At 39.9% G+C, this 25,083-nt stretch overlaps 1 protein-coding gene across 1 annotated transcript in view; it reads right to left on the reverse strand.

Annotated features, from left to right (window-relative positions):
- The window catches only part of Antxr1 (ANTXR cell adhesion molecule 1), a 226,325-nt gene that overhangs the window by 143,664 nt on the left and 57,578 nt on the right, over nucleotides 1-25,083 (reverse strand). Inside the window, exons 5-9 of the mRNA XM_005322100.5 lie at nucleotides 24,865-24,898; nucleotides 23,430-23,509; nucleotides 20,657-20,725; nucleotides 19,161-19,241; nucleotides 6,369-6,429 (exon numbers count right to left, since the gene is read on the reverse strand). Of these exons, the coding sequence (XP_005322157.1) occupies nucleotides 6,369-6,429; nucleotides 19,161-19,241; nucleotides 20,657-20,725; nucleotides 23,430-23,509; nucleotides 24,865-24,898 (325 nt within the window). The remainder of the gene's footprint in view (nucleotides 1-6,368; nucleotides 6,430-19,160; nucleotides 19,242-20,656; nucleotides 20,726-23,429; nucleotides 23,510-24,864; nucleotides 24,899-25,083) is intronic.

Here is a 25,083-nt window from a genome sequence, read left to right on the forward strand (position 1 = left end):
TACAAATATCTAATAGGAACTTTTTATTTGTAAGTTTTGGTAATAGGGATTGAACTCAGGGGATTGGTAATAGGGATTGAACTCAACTTCACCACTGAGCTACATCCCTAAACCTTTTAAAATTTTTATTTTGAGACAGGGGGCCTTGCTAAGATGCTGAGTTGGCCTCAAACTTGTAATCCTCCTGCCTTAGTCTCCTAAGTGGATGGGGTTATAGGTGTGCACCACTGCACCCAACTAGGAAGTTTTTGAAAAGTCCATATTGTGAGCAAAGCAGAATTATTTAAATGTAGGTAATGCCAAAGTTGCTATAAAGGCTCTCCACTAGTAGATGACTTCTGAATACTTAAAATGAGGGACTATGAGTCAGTGATGTAAGCACCATGCTAAATGGCAACACTATAATTGTTCTAGTCATTGGAGTAACAACAGGGACTGGTGGGGAGCACATGTGTCTTTTAGAGGGAAGTTATTCAACATGTGTCTTTTAGAGGGAAGTTATTCAATCTCTAATAACCATTACCTTATAATAAACACAGGTCCCATATGACTGGATCTGATTTTAACAAGATGAAAATATGAATTTTTAGGCAAAATCTGAATTTTTCAAATGTTAGCAATAAATTAAATTTTCAAAAAATGCAATGTGGCTCAAAAAGAACATGTGTGCAGATTAGCTAAGGTCCAGAGGTTGCCAGTTTATAATTCCTGAGAGTGGAATTCTGAGAAGGCTCCTCTCCCCAGATAATTTCATCAATGACTGAGTTTTTTTTTTTTTAACCAGAACAGATTAAATATTGCCTGAACTGTCTCTCTGTATTAGAATCTCCAGTTAAAATGAAAAATAGTTTCAGGAGTACTTGTTTCTTCAGTCATTAAAAAATAAATCAGCCATTAATACCTTAGCCAAAACTGAATGGAATCTTTAGAAACTTCAAGTTGTAAAAAGAGACCCAATGGAGGTCTCCTGTAGGTAGCATCTGGTTACAGATGGCCATTCTGCCATTGCTCACATAATCCTAGAGGTGGAGACCTCAGGCCATCCACGCTGTTGTTGGAAAACTTGAGTTGTGAAAGTTGCATGGATGAAATCAACATTTGCCTCCCTGAAGTCTGGCCTCTCCGGTGGTGGTCTCCTGAAGCTTATGCTTAATGAGTCTCACATTTCCTTTCTGCATGGGAATCCTCCAGACATTGGAAGATACTCTTGAGTCTCAATTCTTTGTCTAATCTCTGGTTATTTTAATCTTTCCTCATTTCACAAGCATCTCATCTCCACTGGGCAGGAGCAGACCTCTGCTATATTGCTCAGTGCATGGTCTTGTCATTTATTTGAGCATCTGGCAATCTCTCAGAGCTGACTGCATTTCATGGGAGACTGGGAGCAAGTCCAGTGAGTTTTTGTACTCATAGGTTTTCACATCGCCATAGTCGATACTAAGAATTGCCGGAAAGAAAGAAAGAAAGAAATAAGCAGGAAAAGAGCAAGGAAGGATAAAAAGAGGGAAGGAAGGGAGAAGAAAGACATGTGAATGAATCATTACACGTGGTTTTCAGCTCCATCACTGTCTCCTGTGGACACGCAGTTGTCGCTGCAATTCTTTAAGGATGGTCCTTGGACCATGTGGTCTGAACCCCACACTAGGACCTAGATGACTACTGATGCACCCTAAGATTGCATCAGTCCTTTTTGGCCAAAGGTGTTCTTACTGGCTGTCAAGAGAGCTAGGATGGTCCTTGTGTTTTCTTGTCCCTTGAAAAAAATTGTAACTAAGTCAGATTTGCCCAAAACTGCTGATTTGTGAAACTGGCTATTTCAGACCAGGTATGAAACTTTTCTATTTGTCTCATTACATTTCACTTTCTTTGCGGCCCTGCACCTAGAGGCCCGTGTGGTATCGGGATTCTGTTGTCCACCCAGGGCATTATCTCGAGGCCTCTTTCAGAGCTCAGTTTACTATCAGAACCATGGCTGAGGCTGAGTTGGGGCAAGAGCCAGGTGAGATCATGGTCTTGGGGGAATGCAGTCATCAGCAGAGACAGACTTGGGTGGGGCTCCCTAGCAGGGTTGCTTTGGGGGCCAATGAAGGCATGTAATTTAGAGAACGAGGGGAGAGGGCTCGGAGACAATGTTTTAGATGAAAGTAAATTCTGCCTTCTTTCAAGATCTGTCTAGGACTTGATCCGACCATGGTACTTGAGAAATGGGAACAGTTGTTTCCTTGTTTACCCTCTCCCACAACACATATTGAATTAATTAGTTATTTAGTAGATACTCTGAACTCTATCAATGTCCTCCCTGATTTTCTTTCAGTGGAGAAACACACACGCATGTTTTTCTCATCTAGATATGACATGATTAGCACCATATTTAACCTTTAAATCCTCATTAAAATGATGTTGATGACAATAATGCCACCTTGTTTTGTACCGCAGTTCATGCTTTTTGAAACACTCTCATGGAAATCCCTGGTAAGCCCTGGATCCTCCAAGTAGCCTAATGAAAATCACAGAGGAGTCATGCTTAGGTTTTGGCTCCAGGATCTCAATGGACAATGGAATGGGCTCCAATGCTTCCTGAAAGCCTTGCTGACTACAGAGAACAGTCAATGACTGACCTTCAGGAAACTCATGGAAGAACTTTTGATGTAAGGCTATCCTTTAGAGGTTTGATTTTTCTTCCTAGAAACGTTATTTTGTAATCAGCATGTTTTTGAAATGCCTTTTTAATGACTGCATTATCATTTGACATAATAGTTCCTTTTGAAATATTCATGCATATGTGGAATATAATTGGCTGCATTACAATCTCTAGTACTTCCATTTTCACCGTCTCCTCCCTTCTCCTGCTCCTCTTCCTCAAAGGTCTTTCTTCTACTCATTTATTTTATTTTTTAATTGGGGCTTTATGGATATACATACAAGGTGAAATTCATTATGGTGTATTCATATATGGACCCGGAATAATTTTGTCAATTTCATTTTCAGCTCTTCCTGTTTCCAGTCCTTCTTTTACCCTTATGATTCTGATTTAAGAGAAGTAGGAGATTTCCTTTTCTCAAAATTTATGACTAGCTTACATTACTGTGTCTTGTGTTACTTTTTTTCTTTATTAGAGATAAAGGAAATATAGTTGGATGGTTTGCTCTGATACAGGATAGTTTGTCTATAATATGTGATATTACAAACATGCCAGTGATGGTAAAAATATCTAAAGAAAGATCCTTTAGGTTGACTTTATCAGAGATTTATCTATCTTTTTGGTTCTACCAAGAAAATAGCTCTGGGAATAATTTATCAGTTAAATTGCTTTAATTTGTTTAATTTTTTAGTGCATTTTTTACTTTTTTCTTGTATTTCACTTAGCTTTTAAAAAAACCTTTTACTAATTCTTAATTTGCTTATTTTTCTTTTTCATTGAATAAGAAATGTATTAAGGGCTGGGGATGTGGCTCAATCGGTAGCGCGCTCGCCTGGCATGCGTGCGGCCCAGATTCGATCCTCAGCACCACATACCAACAAAGATGTTGTGTCTGCCGAGAACTAAAAAATAAATATTAAAAATCTCTCTCTCTCTCTCTCTCCCCCCTCCTCACTCTCTCTTAAAAAAAAAAAAAAAAGAAATGTATTAAACCAGTTTTGGTGGCACATACTCCTATAATCCCAGCAGTTCGGGAGGTTGAAGCAGGAGGATCACAGGTTGAAAGTCAGCCTCAGCAACTAGTGAGGCCCTAAGCAACTTAGCAAGAACCTGTCTCAAAATTAAACACAAACAAACAAATAAACAAATAGAAATACAGAAAAAGTGCCCCTGAGTTCTATCATTCAATCCCTGATACCAAACAAACAAACAAACAAACAATAAAACCCCAAACAAAACAAAACAAAACAAAAAACCCCACAAGAAAAGAAATGTGTTAAAAAAATCCACTAATTTCCTAGGATCAGGTATTGTGGCCCTCACATTTCTGCGCCATATTCAAGTTTATATATGCAGTGCTTTTATAGTCTTGAACACGTTAATGGTATGTGAAGGGATTTTGGTTTACTTGCTGAGACTAGGATTATAGAGGAGCGCTTTTCTCTTGTCTATATGGTTAAGATTTTGCTTATATTTGGTCTTGTTCTATTTTTGGCTATGAATTTCTAATTGTGCTATTTTCATTAGACAGTTCAAGGTAGAACATTAACTTCTTATGAAAGGAGTCAATGAGGATCAAATAAGCAAAAGGCAGTGGCTCTGTGCAAGAAGCAAGACGTTCAGTCAACTTTTACTGACCACGTGTTAAGTGCCAGGCACTTGGCGAGGCAGCAGGCAGTGGGGAGAGATAAGCTTCCTCCTGTGTGTTCAGGATGCCTACAGGAAGGGAGCCGATGATGCCCGTGAATTAGAAATTGTGTTCATGGACTTTGGACTTTCTGCGTATCACATGGTTGCAACACATCCAGTGGGACTGCTAAACTGGAAGTCTGGGTTTTCTTCATGAATGGGATAATTGCACAATGGAAGGCTTCCTTGTTTTCCACTTGCTGTAAAATCAGGGAACTATAAAAATGTATTATGCTCTCACACACAATTCACAAGACTGATCTGTAATAACCCACACATTTTCTGTACCAGAAGCACACAGAACCCAAAGTGATGATTTACCTTGAAGTTAATAAAGTCTCCCTGAAGCTCCTTATGCAGAGAAGCCCCTTAAAATGTTCTGACACTATGTTTATGTGTTCATATTTTTTTGTCAAATTGTGAAGCTTTGAATTTTTTTCCTTGGAGGGATAAAAAAATAGTTTCCTCTGCCATCTGTATTGCTAGGTAGCAATTTATTTAAACATCAATAGGTAATTTTTTATTGCTTTTCTTTGGAACGTTAACATATTTCTGAATTAGTCATCAAGTATTCTGCTAACATCTTTATATGTGTTAATATCTATATGCATTTAGTATGTTTATATTTATGTATGTAGGTAATTAGATGCCAAGATTGCTAACTTTATGTAATTATACGTATACTTAATACTTTCATGTTGGCAGATTACTTACTGTAATCTTAGTTAGTGTCTAACTCCTTGAGAATCTTTCAGCTGTCCTAACATATAGAAACTGGGAGGAAATCCTCAAGTGATTCCCTCATTTATACCAATAAAACATGCCGTAAGCATTGAAATGTATAGTGTCTGATAAGCCTGAAAGGTATTCCTTCAAGGCTCACTGTCTTATCAGGGTTGCCTGTCATATTTTCTGTTGGCAAATAATGACCAGCACTTGATATTCTGTGAGGCCAGACAACTGATCTCAATAGAGAACTCTCGATAGTGAAAGATGAAAGTCCCCAGGGAACAGGGGCTCATGCAGACAGTTGGTCCTTCTTGTATCTCCAGCACCCATCACAGTCCCTGGTGTGTAGCAAATGCTTAACAATGCTTTTTAAATGAATGAAGGGAAATCTGTCTGGAATTATAGGAGAAGAGCTGGCATGGCTGATGTCTCAGGCAGCCTATTATAAAACACAGAAAGAGCAAGACCCCAGTTTTCATCACTTGGAGAAAACACTGTGATTCAAAAAAGGCTGCTTCTGAATGTAAGTAGAGACTTCCTGTATTAATGACAAAATTATCATGGCTTCTATCAGGACAACTGAAGTTGTACACTACCATTTTATGAGGACTGGTGGATTGAACAATTAAGTAAATATATTAACAATGTAGAAAGGATAGCACCCACTAAACACTTACATATCTCAACATTTCAGAAGTGGCCTATGGTCAGTTACTGAGATCATCTGGTATCCATAAGGGACATGAGGATGAAGGGTGACTCCCCTTCTTCTTTTTTTTTGGTACTAGGGATTGAACCCTGGGGTTGGGGGGCTTACCCACTGAGCTATACCTCCAGCCCTCTTAAAAAATATTTTATTTAGAGACAGGATCTCATTAAGTTGCTTAGGGCCTTGCTAAATTGCTGAGGCTGGCTTTGAAATTGATATCCTCCTGCCTCAGCCTCCAGAGCTGCTGAGATTATATGCATGTCCCACTGTGCTTGTTGGGTGACTCCATTTCTTTCCAGAGGCAGACTGGGGTCAGTATTCAGTACTGGTGTGGGAATTCAGCATTTCTAGAATTCCCTTGTAATTTGGTACCACGAGGACAGTATTTGGATGGACTTTTCCAAACTTTAAAAATATGGACATGTTGCTTCTTTCTTTTCTTTCTTCCCTTGAAGATAAGCAAGCTAGCAATTTATATTCCCTTTTTCACCCACCCTCTTCCTGCCCTATCTTCACCGCTCCCTACCAAAGAAGTAAACATGTGATTTGAATTCAAAATATCAATGGTATGAAAGCAATTAGCACTTAATTTCAATTTACCTCCTGCACATATGGTGGATGGTTCAGCTGCTAGAATTTCAATGCAGGACTTCTTCAAAATCTAGGAGAAGAAATAAAAAAGTAAATGTCTAGCATAATTTGTTAAGAGATAATTGAGATACAGATAGGAAAATTCAAAGCCATTAAGAGCAGCAGTAGGTGTAAGGGAGGGTAATATCTTTACTAGTATCATCAACACCAAACATTAATGTGCCAGATTGTGTTAGATGCTGTTGGGTGTCCTATAAGAATTATGAATACGAATTATCAGCAGCTGGGAGCAGTTGCACATGCCTGTAACCCCAGCAGCCAGGAGGCTGAGGCAGGAGGATGGTGAGTTCAAAGCCAGCCTCAGCAATTTAGCAAGGCCCTAAGCAACTCAGTGAGACCCTGTCTCAAAATAAAATACAAAAAAAGGACTGGGGATGTGATTCAGTGGTTAAGTGCCTTTGGTTTCAATCCCTGGTACCAAAAAAAAAAAAAAAAAAGAAAGAAAGAAAGAAAAAAAAAGAAAGGAAAGAAAGAAAAGGAGAGATAGAAAAAAAAGAATTATCAGCAGAGGCTTGATAAAGAGTTCTTGAAACATGATGTACACTTGACATGATAAATGACAATGACCAGTTATGTGGTGGGAGCGAGGGTGAGGAGACACATAGTGGGAGCTCTGAAGTTCTTGGGGAAGATAGTTTGGGCAGGGACATTTCTAAGGGTTTCATGAAAAAGGTGGGAACTGAGGGTGGAGAGGAAATGGAGAAAGGTGGGCAAGGGCATGTTAGGGTCCAGGTTGGGAATGGCAGGAGAGGAAGTGAGAAAGTAGAAATGCACAGACCCCTTCAGCTACCACAAAAAGAGCTTGAAAAGTAGAAATAAAAGAGTGATAATAGATAAGGCTGGAGGGCTAAGGTGCGGATGACCAACTGTCCCTAGGTGCTGCACAGATTACTCTTCTTTTGTAGGAAAAATCTGGAAAGAGGATGGGGCAGAGAGCTGTGCCCCTCTCTTCAAGGGGACCTGAGCCTTAGTTAAGAGGAAATGCACTCTACTCTGGAAATAAGCCTTGCAGGGTTCACTGGGAGTCTGATGAACCCAACGACCACACAGGGAATTAGTAATGAAGACTTCTGGCCAGAGCAGGGCATCTGCCCGGTCGGACTTCTCTCTACTAGTTATGAATCCTGCCTCTTGTTGAATACAGATCCTAAAATTTGAACCAAATATTTTAAACAAGTATGGAACACTGAGTTAATTTGCTAACCAAATGTGATATCATTTCTGGGGGCTTACTACTTTGAAATTGGAGATGGTTCAGGGGGCTGAAGAAGACCATTTTTTTTCCTATTCATGAAAAGACATTTGTTAAAGCAACTAATGATATAATTATAAAATTTAAACTGTAAAAGAAGAAACCATCTTTTTGCAGTGGGGAATGTCTATTTATTTGCATTGATACATTTAGTTAGATATGTTTCTTGTTCCAACTTAAGCAACACATACACCACAAGACACAATAAAATAAAGATGCAATAAATTATAATGGGGGAATGGATTCAAGGGCAGACAGGAGAAAGTTGATACAGTGAGTGAGAAAAGAACACAAAAAATATGCTCTGAGGAGTTTATTTCCTCGCTAGGAGTGGACTTAATTCCAAGCTTTCTAGTAGTAGCAAGTGAAAAAGTCAGACATTTATGAGTGTTTCAACCTGTGGAATAAAAACCATTTCTCAGAAGAGCTAATATTTACCCATTCCAGAGGGAAATCTGGGCGTCCTCATAGAGAAGCATTGTGAAAGGAAATGAAGAAATAAGCTTAAGAAAAATCTTTCTCTGATGCTTACATGATAAAACATTAAAAGTTATCCCAACAGGTTCCTTTACAACCATGTCCTTTAGGTAACTCTCTATATCTAAGTCATGCAAAGCAGCATTTCTTTTTTTGGCATTTCTAGAATTCACTCTGTACAATTCCATGGCATTTTAGTGCTTTGCTTCCCCTATCTGTTTACTAATTCTATAGTTGGGAGCTGTTCCCTGAGCTTGTGCCTTACTTCCTGGCCTCTGGCTCACCAGCCCCCTGCCCTCCAGACGCAGGTGCAACCTTGGTACCTCCACTGGCCCCTAAGCCTGCCTGACCACAGCAGGAAGCGAGTGCTCCAAACTCCTGTATCCCTCGTGCATCTCTGTTGGAGTCTGTGGTCCTCACACACCTGGCTCTGGGCACCCAGGGTCAACAGTGAGCTCTGACTTTCTCTTCATTTTCAGTCTGATTTGGCATCAGGGACCCCAAAGACACATGCAGGGCACCCAAATTTCCCTGCTGGCTTTTCCATCCTCCCTTTTTTGTGGTCCATCTGCCTTTCTGGACTCATGCCTTCAGCAATGTCCCATGACTGGGGCTTGCCTGGATCCTGGGGCACAGTGACTTGTAACCAAAATGACAGCTGCTGCACCTGGATGTGAGGATCTCCCCCATCTCCAGTTTTCTGCCATTGGGCTCTTAGTGCCTAATGGGCCATCTCACCCAGTGGTTTCCATGACATGAGCGTCCAAACAGGCCACATTTGAAGAATTAACTCGGAGGCAAAACCTTGGTAAATAGTGGCATTAGAACAACATGAAGCTATTTTTGGACATTTTAAATAAAATTCCTCAGGCATTGGACATCTCCTAATAAGTTATTTTATCACCTACAACTTAAAGATTTCAAAACAGTCCAAGAATAAGAACTAAACAATCGGATTTATCCTGTCTCCATTTCCCAAGACACATATATAAAATTTCCATGTACATAAATTTCTGGATTTGGATCCATGTTTTTGAACCAACTCTAACATCTAACCAGGGATCAGTAAAAGAAACAACAGTGAATCTTTGACCACTAAGACACACTAACAGAGTCTGTCAAAACATACATATGCTATATTATTCTCTCAAAGTGTGTGCAATTAGCTGATAAATCTAAGGAGTGCATGAAGGGCCAAAAAATGTCAGCCAAGTGCTGTGATTCAATCAAGTAAAAACACAGCTTTCCCAATCTTAATTTAAAACATCTGGAAGGGATGCATTACAGCCAATGGAGGAAAATTTATCAGTGAGGGGGATGGGCAGGATTTGTCTGGAATGATGACTTCTATTTGTTTCAAATGTCTGCTTCCAAAAAGTAGGAAGTCATAATGGTACCAAGTGGATGTGGGGGGTTCCCTTGATTATTAGCAGCCCAGTCACAGGGTCATTAGTCTGTCTGAACTATAGTAGACAGCAGATCAGTGTAGGGACTGCAGACTTATAGGGCAGTGAGGAGGTAGAGGCTTCCTCCCCTGCCCCGGGCAACAGTAGCTATGGAGGAGGTGAAGACACAGCTCCCAGGAATCACTAAAGGGAAATCACTAGATGAAAAGAGACTCACACAGGGTTGGGGTGACATCGAGATAAGGTATAATTGGTTCGTATAATAGACCAGGCCTATACTACCACAGGCTTCAGATATAATCTCACATGAGGAGTTGGGTCTTGGCTGTGATCCTACACTTACCTGATCTAGGCTCCTTGATGATTCTTTGAACTTTTTGAACCCCAATTTTGGGAAGCAATTGAGCACACTGAATACTAGTCTGGCATCAAATTTCTTGGGCTTGAGCAGTGAAAACTTGGGCAAGCCCCATGATTTCTCTGAATCTCTTTCCTCATCTGTAAGAGTGGGATCATGATATACTATCAAAAGCTTAAGCATAAAGTCACTAGGCTGGGAAGATTAAATAAGATCATGCAGGCAGAGCATAGCACAGTGCCTGGAACCTGGTTATGTGCTTGATGAATGTGAGCTATTATTACCAAGAACTTGGGCTCCAGAGATAGAGAAGAGATTTGAGCTCTGAATATGTTTACATTGAGATCCAAGCCCTACCACTTACTGGCCATTGGGCTTGGACAGGTTATTAAACCTCAGAATCTCATCCATAAAACCGAATAAGGAAAACATGACTTCAAAGGGTTGCATGATGGTTCAATGAAATAAGAGACTTGCATGCAGAGATATTGAGTTTGTAAAATCAATTGAACTTAGGTGATAAAACTCATGGGGGATTGGAGGTGAGGCAGAGTGAGATCAAGGCAAGCTATAAGGTTTTTGTCTTATAGACAGAAGACAAAATTGATCGCTCAACAGATAATCCATGTTAAACTATTTTCCAACCCTTTGGCCACCAGCTGGCCTGTGTACTTTGTGAAAATAAGACACCAAGAAATGTGTTCTGAACAACCTTGGTAAAAAGCCCACAGGAGGACATCTGACACATATTCAAAGAATGGTAGCTGTGTGTCGTTACCTACCACTGCTGCTACAACCCTTGGGCAGGAACCACAGTTCATATATGTTTCTGCTCAGTCACTCACTGGAGCCTCATGCTTAATCATATAGTGGAGACTGAATCCATGTTAAACTATTTTCCTGCCAACTTTTGGATAGCTTTCAATAAGAAAAAGCAGGCTTAAATCCATAAAGAACTAAATGCAATGTGTTGTTACTGGTAGGGTTACTTTCTCGAACCTTCTTGAATTATTGGGGGAGCAAGAGAGGTAGCAGCTGGAAAAGGACTTTACCAAGTTCAAAGAGCTGTTTAATATGTTTAAGTGAAATCCATTGTGGACCAGTCCAGGTTGTATAAAAGAATTTGCTCTCTTTGGAGTCTAAAAATCTAATGTCCTTTGTTATAAAATTCTCTGTTTATGCAGAGATTTCTCAAGAATCCTTAAAGAACAGTGAATATTTTGCACAGTTATTAGGAATCTCTGCCTTATGACAGACATGCCTCTTTTTCCCCCACATTAGTCAATCTTTACTTGGCCATTTCCTGTTGCGTGGGTTTATCATGGATGATCCTCTTTTTTCCATTCATAGTACAGGGGCCTTTTGCTTTCACATGTTTTCAAAAAGTCTTTTGGAGGATGTTCCTTGATGCCTTCCTTACATCGAGGGGAATGTACTTGTTTTATGAAGTAGGCTGGTTTGAGGCTGGTTAGCTATCTGTTGACAGGTTGCATCTGTCTAGTTTCCTAAGACAAAAAAATCCTACTCTTCTCTCTTTGTCATGCTACTACTTCAGTATAAACTCTGCCACTAAGTCCTGGTACTCTGACCAGTGCAGTACCACCACACTTACCTACAATTTAGTGTAAACCACCATCCTTCAGAGGAATTCTCATAGTTCAAAATCATATATATTTGTTTTTTGATTGTTTGGTTGTTGTCTTTGTGGATTATGAACTCTACCCGGGCAAGGATTGGATTTGTTTTCACCCACTGCCATAGCCATGATGCCTAACCCGGCATAGGTAGGCATTAAATAAATACTTATTGGATAAATAAATGAATATATGGCACACTTCCTGCATGGCTTTATAAATGGGATTATAGCACATTATGTATTAGCTTCCTTTTTTTTTCCCTTGGAAGTGGAATTAGAAAGTCATCTGAATACAAGATTGTCTTCTGCATCCTGTAGCGACTGGCTCTTCACGTTAAGCGAGATCATCTTTGGGAACTAACTGCCTTCCTAGGAGGACTGCTTCATCTCCTCCATTTCCTCAATGGCTGATCTCTTCAACAGTCACATTGTCAGTGTGTCCTTTCCCCCAAAGATCTAGGTTGGCCTGCTTTTGTAAAAGGCCTTGACCTCTTTACTTGAAAAAAATAAGTAGAGGTCGGTGTTTGGCAGGTGGGGTTCAGGCTCCTCAGAAGGACCACACCCTCCATCACAGCTGATGGCCGAAAGCACGGTGGATAAGCCTGGGGGTCACTGCTTTTAGGAACATCCAGGTAGCCTGGGACATAAAAGTGGCTCCTCTACGAATTCAAGATTGTCAGTGTTGCTTCTGTGAATTTTGAAGTGATTGACTGTATAATTTATTAGTAAAATGTAAGGAAAAAAAAGACATATTCACTTTTCCTAATTAAATTCCATTCCACACTTCAGATTCCACTCCACCTTTATTGTTCACAATGGCCATTATCCTAAGTTCATGTCAGTTCGACAGAGTCTGACTCTAAAATAGAATTTGAAAATTATCCACACAGCTTTCCTGGAATTCATACATGGTTTTATGTATGCTAGGACATTATACCAAATAAAGACTCTCTCATGCACAAAACACATCATTAAAGGTTATGGGATTTAAAACAATAAAGCTTTGCCTCAGAACACGCAGAAGTTTTTGCTGAGGAAGGAAACTCACGCTTCGCTTACACCAATGCTGTTCTTCTCTGTTAGTTTCACACACAATGAGCATCTGGTCTGGAGAAGTGAAGGACAAACAAGCTTCTGAAACTGAGGAAATTCATTTTTTTTGTTTCCCTCTAAGCTATTTTCCTTTCATATTTTCAGAAGGAAAGCTCAGATAGCTGTGAACTCCAAACGGGGTTGACTTAGTAAGATGAGCTTGTCGTGCTGGGGAAGGAAATGGCCTTCTGTGGGAGCTGATTTTATTCTAAAATTCTGCTGTTGCTTTTACAATGGGTCTTACCAGATTCCTAGGGAGAGAAGGAGCTGCACAGGAGTGGGATATGCCCCCTCCGCATCTTTGTACCTGTTCAAGCTATGGGATTTATATTACTTTGAGGCTTTTAAAAAAGCTGAATAGAAACCAGCATCTTAGGAAAACTGCCTGGCCCGAGTGTCTGCAAAGTCTGAGTCTAATTAATGACTGCTGAGGCAAACGATTTTTTTTTTTTTTTAAGATTTTCTGCCCTGCTACAGCAACTACAATTGATTCTATTTATATTTTGTATCCAGTCCTGGCAATGTGAATGGAGTCCAGAATGCCATCTTTTCTAGATGAAATCTTGGAAGAGAGAGTGGGGGGGGGGCGGTGCCTGAGGGGATTTTTACAAGAAACAGAGCCATAGAACTGCCCATCTGTTGTGCAGTGTAGGTCTTCCATGGGTCACGAATATTGTACAGTCCTCTGGGCTGCTTTATAATTAATAAATACGCCATGTGCAGTGCTGGAAATATGACACAGTGGGCAGACTCTGGGATTGCACAATTTAGCATCTGTCCATGAGGAATGGTGTATAGCGTGGCAGGGATCCAAGCACCAAGCAAGAGATTCTGAGGACGGATGCTACTGAAGTTCAAGGCATCCAGAGTCTGTGATGGAGGAGAGACCAGGGCAGGCTCCCTGGAGGAGACTGAGCAGTGCCTTGGGATTCAGAACACACCTTGAGACAGAATCAAGATGGAGCAAAGGTGCAGGGGTTTCCACTAATGATAAATAAACTTGATTTAAGCTGCTGCTGAAATGTGCCTTCTGTCTTCTAATCCTGCAAAGAGGACCAGTTCAACCGCCAGACACATCTCGGGAATGTGACATGGATTTTGATTGGAGAGAATCCTTTATCAGTTCCCAGTGGGGTCTTGGAAGGGTGGGTGGGAGGCAAATTTGGCAGACAGACTTTGCCTCTTGTCACAGTTTTTCTAGGGCCTGGGCCAGAATTTGGTGGGTACATTTCTTCTACCTTCCCATGGATGAAAGGGAGAAATCAGCATGGGATCCAGTTTTTATAAATAAAAATAAATTGATATATACCATGGAACAGACGTATTCTTCAGTTTTGATGATCTTACAGATTTCATTATAACAAGGATGTTTATGCCAAAGCTTGCAAAAACATTCTTGCAAATGCTGTTGTGTTTGCTCAATGCTTGCTGTTTATTGTAGATCAAACATGCAGAAAGCTCCATGTGCTGACTCACCCTCTTATTAATAGGAAGCCAAATCAGGATTAAATAGGGCAGGAAAGTGCTCCTAGGTGGAGGTGCTTGGTGCCAGCAACTGGGTTCTCCTTCTTGTGGACAGTGTTCCTGGTTCCAGACACTGCCCTCAACTGCACACAAAGTGGGGACAGCTGGGAGGAGAAGGCGTCATGGTAATTGGGTCAAGGGTTGGGATTCAAAGCTGCCAACCCATTTCAGTGTTATCTGAACTCAGCTTTCATGCAGATTCCTGTTTCACTGCCCACAGCACTTTAAAAAGGAGACAAAGACACTGGAATCTTTGTTTCATATTTTTATATAAGAGTTGGTGCTAAATTCACCAGTTATGGTCTGTGGAAATTCCTCCCCAAAAAAGCCACAAAAGGAAGGCAAAGGAATAGCTTCTTCCTTTACAACTTTATTGGCTTATAGGGCTATGAACTTGCAAACATTCACATTTTTTCCTTAAAGTTTTATCAGTGTATTCTGCAAAAGCTACTAAAAATACTCTCATGTCCTCAGAGGCAGAGTCCTATGCAAATGTGGAAAGAAAGGTGTTTCTTTTGGTCCGAACATGCCCCTCTGTGATCTCTGTAGCTTTTTCCAGATATGGAAATTTTTATTACATTGGGACATTTTCATTCGCTGAATAGAAACAATAGCTTAAGAGAAATGCCTGGCCTAAATGTCTGCCAAAGTCTGAGGCTAATTGTCAAATTGTCACCTTCTCATGATCATGGAAACTTCATCCGGTGAACAGTAGTTGAGATTTTTGGAGGTGCTTTCCATCAGCAGTAAAAGGCAAAGGCTCCCTACCCACCCACTGTGCACCCAGACCAGGCTGCAGGGATTCTGGTCTCCTCTCTGAACTTAAGGTATCTGATACTTGATATCAACAGCAAATGGTGCTTGTGAGAATCTGATAAGATGATTGTGTAAAATGACTTTCACAGTGCCTGGTATATGATAAAAACTCACTAGCTGGTGGGTTTTGTTATTATTATTATAATTTTTACCTTTGTAAGGAAACAGGCAGGAGAAAGCATGGGCTCTGGAGTCACGGAACTGGGTTCTCTCACCCTGCTTTCCTCTTTAGAGCTGTGTGCTCTTGGGTAGACTTTCTAGCTGTAGTTTTTTCATCTGTTTAATGGGGATAAAGATATTTACTTCAGGGCATTGGTGAGTTTTATAAATGGAATGATATTATGTGGGATAAAGGGTCAACACTTTTTAAAAAATATTTTCTTAGTTGTCCATGGACTTTATTTATTTGTTTGTTTATATGTGGTGCTGAGAATTGAACCCAGTGCCTCACACATGCTAGGCAAGTACTTTACCACTGAACCACAACCCCAGCCCAAGCAATAGCACTTTGAAAAATAATCCATTCTCTAAATCTGATGTCTAAGTACTTTTGCCTTAGAGGAGAGAAGATTGAGAAATCGCAAAAATACCAAGAAGGCACCAGATTTAAGGCATTGGGGGACTTGAGTTCATCCACCTGGATGACTATCCCTGGATAATCAGCTCCTGGTGATCCAGCGGTGACTTCCCATTTCCTTAGACGTGCACAGCTGAGCATCACAGAGAGGGCAGGAACTGTGGAGCCAGACCTGGGATGAAATTCCCCACTCAACCACTATGTGTGGGCAGACGTGGAGGTTTATCCAAACTTCCTGAGGCTCAGTCTCCTCACCTGTACACTGGGGATAGAAATCCTTCTCCTGGGAGTGGCTGGAGAGATCCTAGCAGAGGAGCCGGTGGAGAGAGATGCTCAGGAAGTTGGTGCTATTTCTTCCCACGGGCACAGCCCTGGTGTCCACAGATTCTGAGTGCCTGGGTACTCACCATCCACAGGAGACGTGGATAAGATGCCACAGTGTCTCAATCCCCTGAGTCTTGACTGCAGCCACGATTGCTCTGTGGTCAGACTCCGCATCTTGCTGTAAGTTCCCACTGTTCCTGAGGTCAGTTCCTGCTGTTCTTCAGGTCAGTTCCACAGCCTCTAGTTCTGTGTGTTTCTTCATCTTCTGTCATTCTCCACCTTTGAGGCTCCTCTTTCACTTTCTTTTGCACCCTCTTAGGACTGCGCTCTGCCACCAACTTTGTATCTATGCTCTTCTCAAGGATGGCTTCATTTCATCCTTTACCCTATCCCTACAAAAGAGCTTGGGTTCTCTGTCAACCCCTTACTTCTACTCTCAAAATACTATTTCTTTTAACCATTATCAGTTTTAATTATATATCTCTATATGTATTATAATTTTATACACACACACAGTTGTTTTTATGTGTCTCTCTCATTAGATCATAAGCTCCACAGGACACAGCCACTATCTGAGTTAGTTGTAACTGAATGTCAGAAAGGTTTTCAATGCATCTTGGATGGATGAATGAATATTAACCCCTACATCTTCATTTGAGGTTTGAAAATACAATCTCTATGGGCAAAAAAAAAACAACTTTGTAAACCATTTGAGCTTATTAGAAGCTGCTCTGCAACCTTATTTTGAGTAATTAAGCCCAGTTCTATTTGATTATAAGAAAATTACTAGTCGAAAAACAACTTCAATGAGAACAAGCTGGAATAGATGCTTCAGATGGGGCAAAAAAGGAGGGTTTTCTTTTCCGTATCCAGAAGGGGAAATGAACCTACTTCTTAAAAATAGTTAGCTGGCTTTTAGGCCATAATTATTTCTGTCTGATTTGAGAAAGATGAGCCCTGCTATGCCTTGTCCCTGTTTCTCTGTCCAAGCAAACCAATTAACAACTGCCATAAACATGGGTTTCAAGTACTGGGAGGATCAAAACCACTGGTCTAACTCCCAGATAAACGCTTGCAAGAATGTTATCATTCAGCTAAACGTTTGGAGACTGAAGTCTCAAATTATTTTTCTTCCCTTTTTGGGACACTGTTTTGCTCAACTTCTAACACATCCTTGGAGTTATTTCTGTTTGGGAATGAGGGGAGTTTTACAAACATCCGGGGCTCATGTTGAATATGAGAGAGCTGTTAAGATAAAATATTCAAGGACAACACTGATTTACACAGATAAAAAGAATCTAATTTTTTTTTTGTAGGAACAAACTCTTGAATGTTAAGCACATGGCTCATAAAAAATCTTAGAGATTAAAAAATGTATAAAAAGATGTATCCCTATCATCTGAAAGTAGGTCTACTGTCGTTACTACCTGATACTGCATCTGGTGTTGCCAACCTTCTTCCTATGTATGTAGACACTGCCGATAATCTTCTCCTAAAATATCGTTTGTTGCATGTTAAAAATGTTCCATTACTTTATGAAGGACTAGAAGAGAGGCACTCAAAGGCTCCAGACACAAAGGAATGATATGGAGATAGAAATGCTAATTATGCTGATTTGATCAAAGCATGTTATATACGCATATTGAAATACCACACTGTACCCCATAAATAAGTACAACTATTACATATAAAGAGGAAAGAAAAATAAAATTTAAAGGTTAGAGTAAAAACCCTTTCAAGGCTTTTGCAAGTGGGTTCCAATCCAATCAATGTCCAGGTTCCATTATTCCTGAAACATTCCTGCTGGACAGTCAAGTATTATCATTATTGCCTCCTGAAGATGCTTGCTCTTTTCCAGCCTCTGGGAAAGAGGCAGAGGTCATGCCATCTCCCCTCTGGTGCCACCCACCAACATCCCACTGAGCTTTCAGTGAGCTAGGTCTGCCCGACTCTCTCATGAAGACTCCCACCAGAATACTCTACCTCTGAGCTTCTAGAGGATTCGTGGTCAGCCCCAAGTCCTGCTGTTAATCATATTTTGTATTGTTGGGTTGCTCTTTTATATGTATTGTAGCTCTTGGTACTTATATAACCAAGTGTGCTAACCCTATAAATTATTTGGAGCAAAACGCATAACTGGACCCATATTGGACCTGATTCTTTTCTATGCTTTCCATAATTTCCACTTTTTGGCTAAGGTAGTTTGGGTTTTTGTTCCTGGCCAACCACCACATCTTGAATAGGAAAACCATCATTTGTACACATTTAAGATAAAAATTTCCAACCTAAAATGGGATTAGTTTGCACAGTTCTGAAAACTTATGGTCACATATATCAATGTTCTAAAAGTATACCCTGTGCACTTATTCTTTAAAAATGAGACTTAAAATATGCAGATTCCTTGGATAAACCACCACTGACAGCAATAGAATCTCTGGGAATAGGGCCTAGGAATTGATATTAATTCTCATGTGATTTTTTATGCACATTCAAGAAAGCTTAGAGGATCATATAATGATAGGAAATGGGAGAAAAAATTATTCCTGTGCCTTGAGTACCTATTATGTGCATGGAGAAATATTAGGTATGTCACCAATAACGTTAAAATCCTCCAGCAAGACTATAATGTCAGTTTAAACATCAGCCCCTTTTTTACAAATAAGAAAACAAGTATCCAAGGATCTACAAGTGGTGAGTGCCTGGGTCAGCACTGAGACTCTGGACTGACCAGCTCCCAAATTCTTTCTTCTTGTTCTACAGTCCACTCTGCTCAAGCTCCTAGCAACCCTTGGAGGCAAAGCAACACTGGTGGCTTCCAAGGTTGCTTGTGTGTGGGGGGGCAGATCTTCAGGCACCAGCTAATGACCCCTAGACGAAGACCCACTTAAGATATCTTACGAGGACAGTGATCCTCTGAGCTCTGAATTTGCATCCTGGAGCCCTAAATGGGAACCTGGTGAGTTTCCCCTGATGACTGCAGCATACTTGTCTGGTCACAACCTAAAGGTAGAGGCTGTAGCACCTCTGAACATCATTATAGTTGCAGCCTACACACTGGCCTGCCAGCTGAGGGTGTAAAGACCAGCACAGGAGAATGGAAAGAAACATGCACAAAAGGCCAAAGGAAGATCTGGGACATAGTAGACCCAAAGATAATATGGAGGAATGTTCTCTCTAGCAGAAAAACACCAGCCTCAGAAAGAGGGGACAGGGGTATTTGTTGCAGACTGGAGATAGAATGTGCATGCACATCCACCTCAGAGGAAGACCTCTACTCACGGAGTGTATGATGCCCTGCAGCGCCTGGAAGCCATCATTCACTGGAAACACATGATCCTTACTGTCCGCAATCCGGGCCAGCTGAGAACACAGCAAACACACGAATCACATGGAGCCATGTCAGGAGAAAACGTGGAGAATTTAGGAAAGCTACAGGGTCGAGGGGCCCCATCTACTTCTAGAACCTGGAGGAATGTGAGGCCCTCAGTGGGCTCGGGGGCATCTCTGAAGAGCCTTCAGCAGTAATGAGCTTACCAGGAGCCCCTCTGGAGCAAGATTGAGGGGCAGCTCCAGCCTTTACATTTGTTTTAATACTTTTCTCCTTGGGAGCAGAGGTAAGATTGTCCAGATGGATGAACATTTGGCCTGGGTTGATATATTTATGGATTTGAGGATATGCCATTGGCTCATTTTTCTCCCATTCACCCAAATTCCTGTTGGCAACTTTATTTGAATCAAGCAGACTCAGGTTTCCTTTCAGAGCAACTTTAAAAATAGATTCAGGCTTTGGTGTTGGGTTAGGTCAATGAATGTGGACCCCTGAATTTCACTGAAACTGTTGACAAAGGAATGGACCACTGTATTTTTTTGTAATAGCAAAAACTTTAACTGCTCCTGCTTTATGGGGCAGAAGACAGAGGGCAAGGAGAAGTTGATCTGAGAGCTTTATCCCAATCTCCATTTTGTATTGTTTGGGGAGGGCCCCAGTCAGATTCAGTGCTGGCAGGCATGGTTTTAAAAATAGCTCTTACTGTTTTTACCAATTGCAAAAATAACACATACTCATTATGAAAACTTAGGAAAAACCAAGAGAGTTAACATAAAAAGAAAATAAAAGTTACTCATAATTCTTCTATATCTACCTATATTTTTCTATCTATATCTATCTTTATCAACAATTATATAAACATACATATATAGTTGTTCATACCTTCTCAGTGCAAATGCATACAAATTTATTCTAAAAGTAGCACTTACTATTATCTTCTTTGTAATTCTGTTTTATTTTCTTAATAATCATAAGCATTTACTTATGCCATTATAATAAAAAGAAATCAGGAACAATGTTGAGGAGCACTTATTTCAGTCATTAGTAAGTTTTCATGATTTACTGATATGTACTTGTGCATCTTTTGGTCCACTGGTCCAATTATTTCTATATTTTTGTATTGACCATGCATTGTATTTTTTATAGCAAAAAAAAGGGTTTTAAGTTAATTCAGATCTGTTTTAACACCTTGGCAATTTAATGTTCATCAAGAAAGCCAACCAAGAAAGATGCTGCTTAAATGGTTCATGTTGAAGACCCCAAGTGTTTCAAAAAGTGATTTCACATTCTTTACACGTCCAATAATTCTTTCCTGCTTAGCATTTGTGGAAAAATAACCTATCTAAGGCATATCTTTCTTGGCGATGCACCCTCTATACTGAATACATGTTCTCTATGAGTCACAAGGTCAGTATGTTCCCACATCTGAGGAAATTCATGAACGTACCTGTGTTTCATTGAAATCTTTGACACCAACACAGTAAACAATTGCACCCAGATCTCGGGATCTGTTAGCCTGGGATAGGGAAACAAAAGACATTAGAAAGAGAAGCAATGGCAAGAATACTCCTCTTGGATTTGTCAGACTAGATTCAACAATTAGGTATTTATTGAGCATCTGTGTCAGGCACTGGAGAAACGATCTCTGTCCCCAAGCACTCCCACTCCAGGGAACATCACATTCTAACCTAATGCAAGTAGACCAAGGGCAGTGATAACTCCAGCAAGAGGTGTTGAGAAGGATCTTCTGAAGTGGAGTCTTGATGAAGGGGTTTGAAAGGCAAGAGGAAGAAAGGGAAACTGCAGGCTAAGACAAGTCATATTAAATACTCTGGGGAAAGAGCATCTTTCCATTCTTTAACAGATTTTTTTTGGACACACTTTTCTTTGTAATGGCAGCATAGTATCATAAGAGAATGTGACCTTTGGAACCAGATATATCTGAGTTTGATAGTTGACTTTACTTTGTAAAGTGGTTTGGGGGTTAAATGAGGTAATACAAGCAGAGCTTGTTTCAGAAGGCCTAGAACACTACAGATTCTTGCATATGTCAGGATTCCCTATGAATAAGGCTTTTTTCATTTCTATAAAATAAATCAGTTTAATGGTAGGTCTATATATGAATAAGTGAACCCAATTCATTATGTTATGTTCTCAATAACTAATCATTGAAAGGGCAACATAAAGGCTGGGGTTGGGCTCAGCGGTAGAGCACTTGCCTAGCATGTGCGAGGCCCTGGGTTCGATCCTCAGCACTACATAAAAATAAATAAAATAAAGGTATTGTATCCAACTACAACAAAAAAATAAATATTTTTTTTTAAAAAAGAAAGGGCAACATAATGAATAACATTTGGGTTTGGGCTTGATTTTAATATTTGGCTTATTAAAGGCTATGATATTTGATTTCCAGGTTCTCCCATGTTTCAGAACAGAAAACAAAAATTGGAAATCCTTGGCTTATACAGTAGGTACTCAGTGAGTAATCAATAGTGAGCATATAGTAAGTGTTCAATAATATGTGCTTGTTGATTTGAATTGTGTTATCCTCCCTCTATCCCCCAATACTCCAACCTACTTGTGTCTGATACTGAATTCTAGAAGTAATAGAAACATCTCTTTTTAAAACTCATGTTAAAAACATTCCCCGTGGCTTTCAGGATAAAATAAATGTTTAGATTTAGTCTAGCACCCACCTTATCTGCAACAACTCTGACTGCTCTCCTTTAGCTGGGCTTTCTATAGACTTTTCAAGAATGGGAAAGCTTAATTTCTTTATATCTTCTTGAGCTTTATCTTTTTTGTAAAGCTTTCTTCTATTGGCATTGGCATTCCAAATATTTTTCCAAGTCTGTATGTGCCATACCTAAAATGCCTTTCTACTAACCCCTATTTTAAGCCACTGACACTCATTATTTATTTTATTTTCAGCTCTTCCCTTATGAGGGTTTTTACTTTATTTGGCTATTATTTCTGCATTCCCATCACATAGTTTTGACCTTAGAATATAGAAATGTATCATTTCCCAAATACTCAGGGGTGTCCGTCACATGAACTTGTGTCTTTCCCCATGCTGAGCCATCCTCTGTTCCAAACTCTATTTTACGGTGAGACCCCTGAGGGCAAGAACAGCATCTTGCTTACCAGTGTCTCTTGTGTCTAGACAAGAGCTCAACACATGCCAAGCTCTGAGTGAACGAACGAGTGCATACTTCATACTTGCAGAGGGAGCTAAAATTAAACTAAATCGTAGTCGAGAGCTTGAGGCAAGTGTAATACTATGACAAAATCTTTTCCCAGACCCAGCAGTTCTCTCCCCCACTACGTTGTCCTTTCCTGTGTTTCTTTCTACCTTGGCCTGAGTGAGCCTGTGACATTAATGAGGCTTCATTCAGAACATTCCCACAGCTAACACGTTTCCTTAGCCTATACAGAGAGTTCAAGTCCAAAACATGGATGAAAGGCATTTCCTAAGTGTAAATACAACTCTATAATTCCTGAGTAAACCTTTTTTTTTTTAAGTTTAATGGAAGCTTCATTTAGAGAATTCCTTCACTTGCTTTGAAGAGTATTTTGAGAAGATAATCAAGGAAAAGAAGAAATATAGAGAGAATACAATGAAATCTGTCACTAATTATTGTTTAACTTTGGCTCTTGGAGTGACAATCTTAAAGGTTAGCATATGTGGATAAGATTGGCTTTTACATATTTTGAGCAATTCTTTCTCTTCCTCCTGTTTTAGAAGAAAATATGAGGAAAAATGGAGGAAAAAATGGTACCTTTTTTTTTTGCTTAAAAGTATGTCAAATAGTATGTCAAAACTGCTAAAGCAATACGATGCCTTTAATAAAGACACAATAGATATTTTTTATCCCTCTAAGCACAAAGCAATATGCAAAATTTTGCAAGAGGAAAAACATCCACCATGTGAAAGACATAAAACTTCACTTTAAAAATGAATGATGATGATCGTTTTTACATCTGAAACTATTTCATTCAGGGGTTTTACTGAGAAAATCTATCACTTTGCCTGAGTAAAGAGGCTCATCTCACAGAGTGCAGCCCATTTCAAAGACAAGCCCTGTTTCAACATTTTTGTTTGTTTTATTGGGATGCTGCAGATTGAACCGGGGCCTCGCACATGGTAAGCCCACGCTCCACCACCGAGATACCTCCCTGCCCCCAGATATGTGGTTAGACAAGGCTGGACCATTACTTACCTCCCTCTCTGAATAGAAAAAGAGATCTTCATGGAGTTCCCCATCAGTCAGAGCAATGATGACGCTTGCCGTCCTGTACCCTGCTCAAAACAACACAGACCAACTCAGTTATCCTGCCCCCTGGGAAACCCACTGGTTTTTACTTTATTTGGCTATTATGCCTGGCATTTGATCTCTTATCATCTCAACCACCTGGAAGTCAATATTGTGAGAAACACTATCCTTTCTCTTGGGACTGGGAAGCAATTCCAGGTTGGAGAAAACTTCATCAGAATAGCCTCAAGGAGGCATAAATTTGGTTTCCGTGTTTCTCAGTCCCATCTCTCCAAATAGTCAGACTTGGTGAAATGGTCACTGGATCAATAACTGGCAAGAGCACCAGTGAACCATGGGTGATTACTTTTTTGTTAGCAATGCACATGATTGTCACCCAGGCCTCTACCACCGGGCTTACTGGTCCCTCTCACGTGCTGTAGTTGACCACATACACCATCCCTTGAACACAGTTTGGCAAAAAGTAATGGGTATCATGATTCACAGGCTGACTGGAAGCAGTATGGCAGCTGGCAAAACTTATTAGAATTCTTTCAGTGTTATTGAGACTTCTAGTAACAATGCTCATAGTTGATTTATACCAGCAAGTTTTGGTGTTCATTCTGGGTCCCTTCTATTTGTTGCAGTTTAAAGTCAAACAGGAAGTAGATACTTCTACAGGCCTAGCAGGAAAAATCCCCACTACAATATTGATTCTTTTTAAAGAGATTTGCTTGAGATAAACAAAGCCTACCCATGAAAGACACTGTAGTTATAATAGCTCAAATGATAAAAAATTTTGTCAATGTTTCTATTGCTAGCCACTCTACTAAGTATATTTTAAGCATTTTTTACCTAAATGAAGAAATGTTTAAACCAAACTAGAAATCTTGATTTTAATATATTCAATCAAATTAATGAAGAGGCTTGGAGCTCAGAGAAAGATAAGGTAACAAGATTTGACATTAAAAACCCAAGACTTTACTAATCCATCCAAGCATTTTCTACTTTAATGAACTCAACATGCAAAATTATTCACAGGAATTAAAGACTGCGTCATAATGGGATCTTAATTATTTTTATGTAACTCTTATTGGCACCCCCAGGACAGTAGAATTTGATCTGGAACGTGCCATTTTCTATGCATTCTTTTTTTGGTAATGGAGTGTGTTTAAGGATCATAAACAATATCATCCATGTCTTTTGAAACATAAAATTACTGAGGCATTTTTTTTTTTAGAAACAAACACAGAAATTTTTTAAATATATCTTTATTTATTTATTTTTGTGTGGTGCTGAGGATTGAACCCAGGGTCTCACACCTGTGAGGCAAGTGTTCTACCACTGAGCTATAGCCCCAGCTCTAAATATTTCTTAATGGTAATTTATACCACAATCTTACCTTGACTGTTTTCATAATAAATCTGCTCACTGGCCTGAAAAATACATGAACAAGCCATTAGACCTACAACCACTATTTGTCACTCTGAATACCATTTTGGGTGATAGGCTGTGGGCCGGCTATGCAGGCCTGGGCCCAGTCTTGATTCCTTGTGTAATTCACCCAGATATCAATGGGTCATATTCATGTAAAGTTCCTCTAAATCTTAAGCGATACAGT

This window comes from Ictidomys tridecemlineatus, chromosome 12 (genome assembly GCF_052094955.1).
Source record: "Ictidomys tridecemlineatus isolate mIctTri1 chromosome 12, mIctTri1.hap1, whole genome shotgun sequence".
Lineage (NCBI taxonomy): Eukaryota > Metazoa > Chordata > Mammalia > Rodentia > Sciuridae > Ictidomys > Ictidomys tridecemlineatus.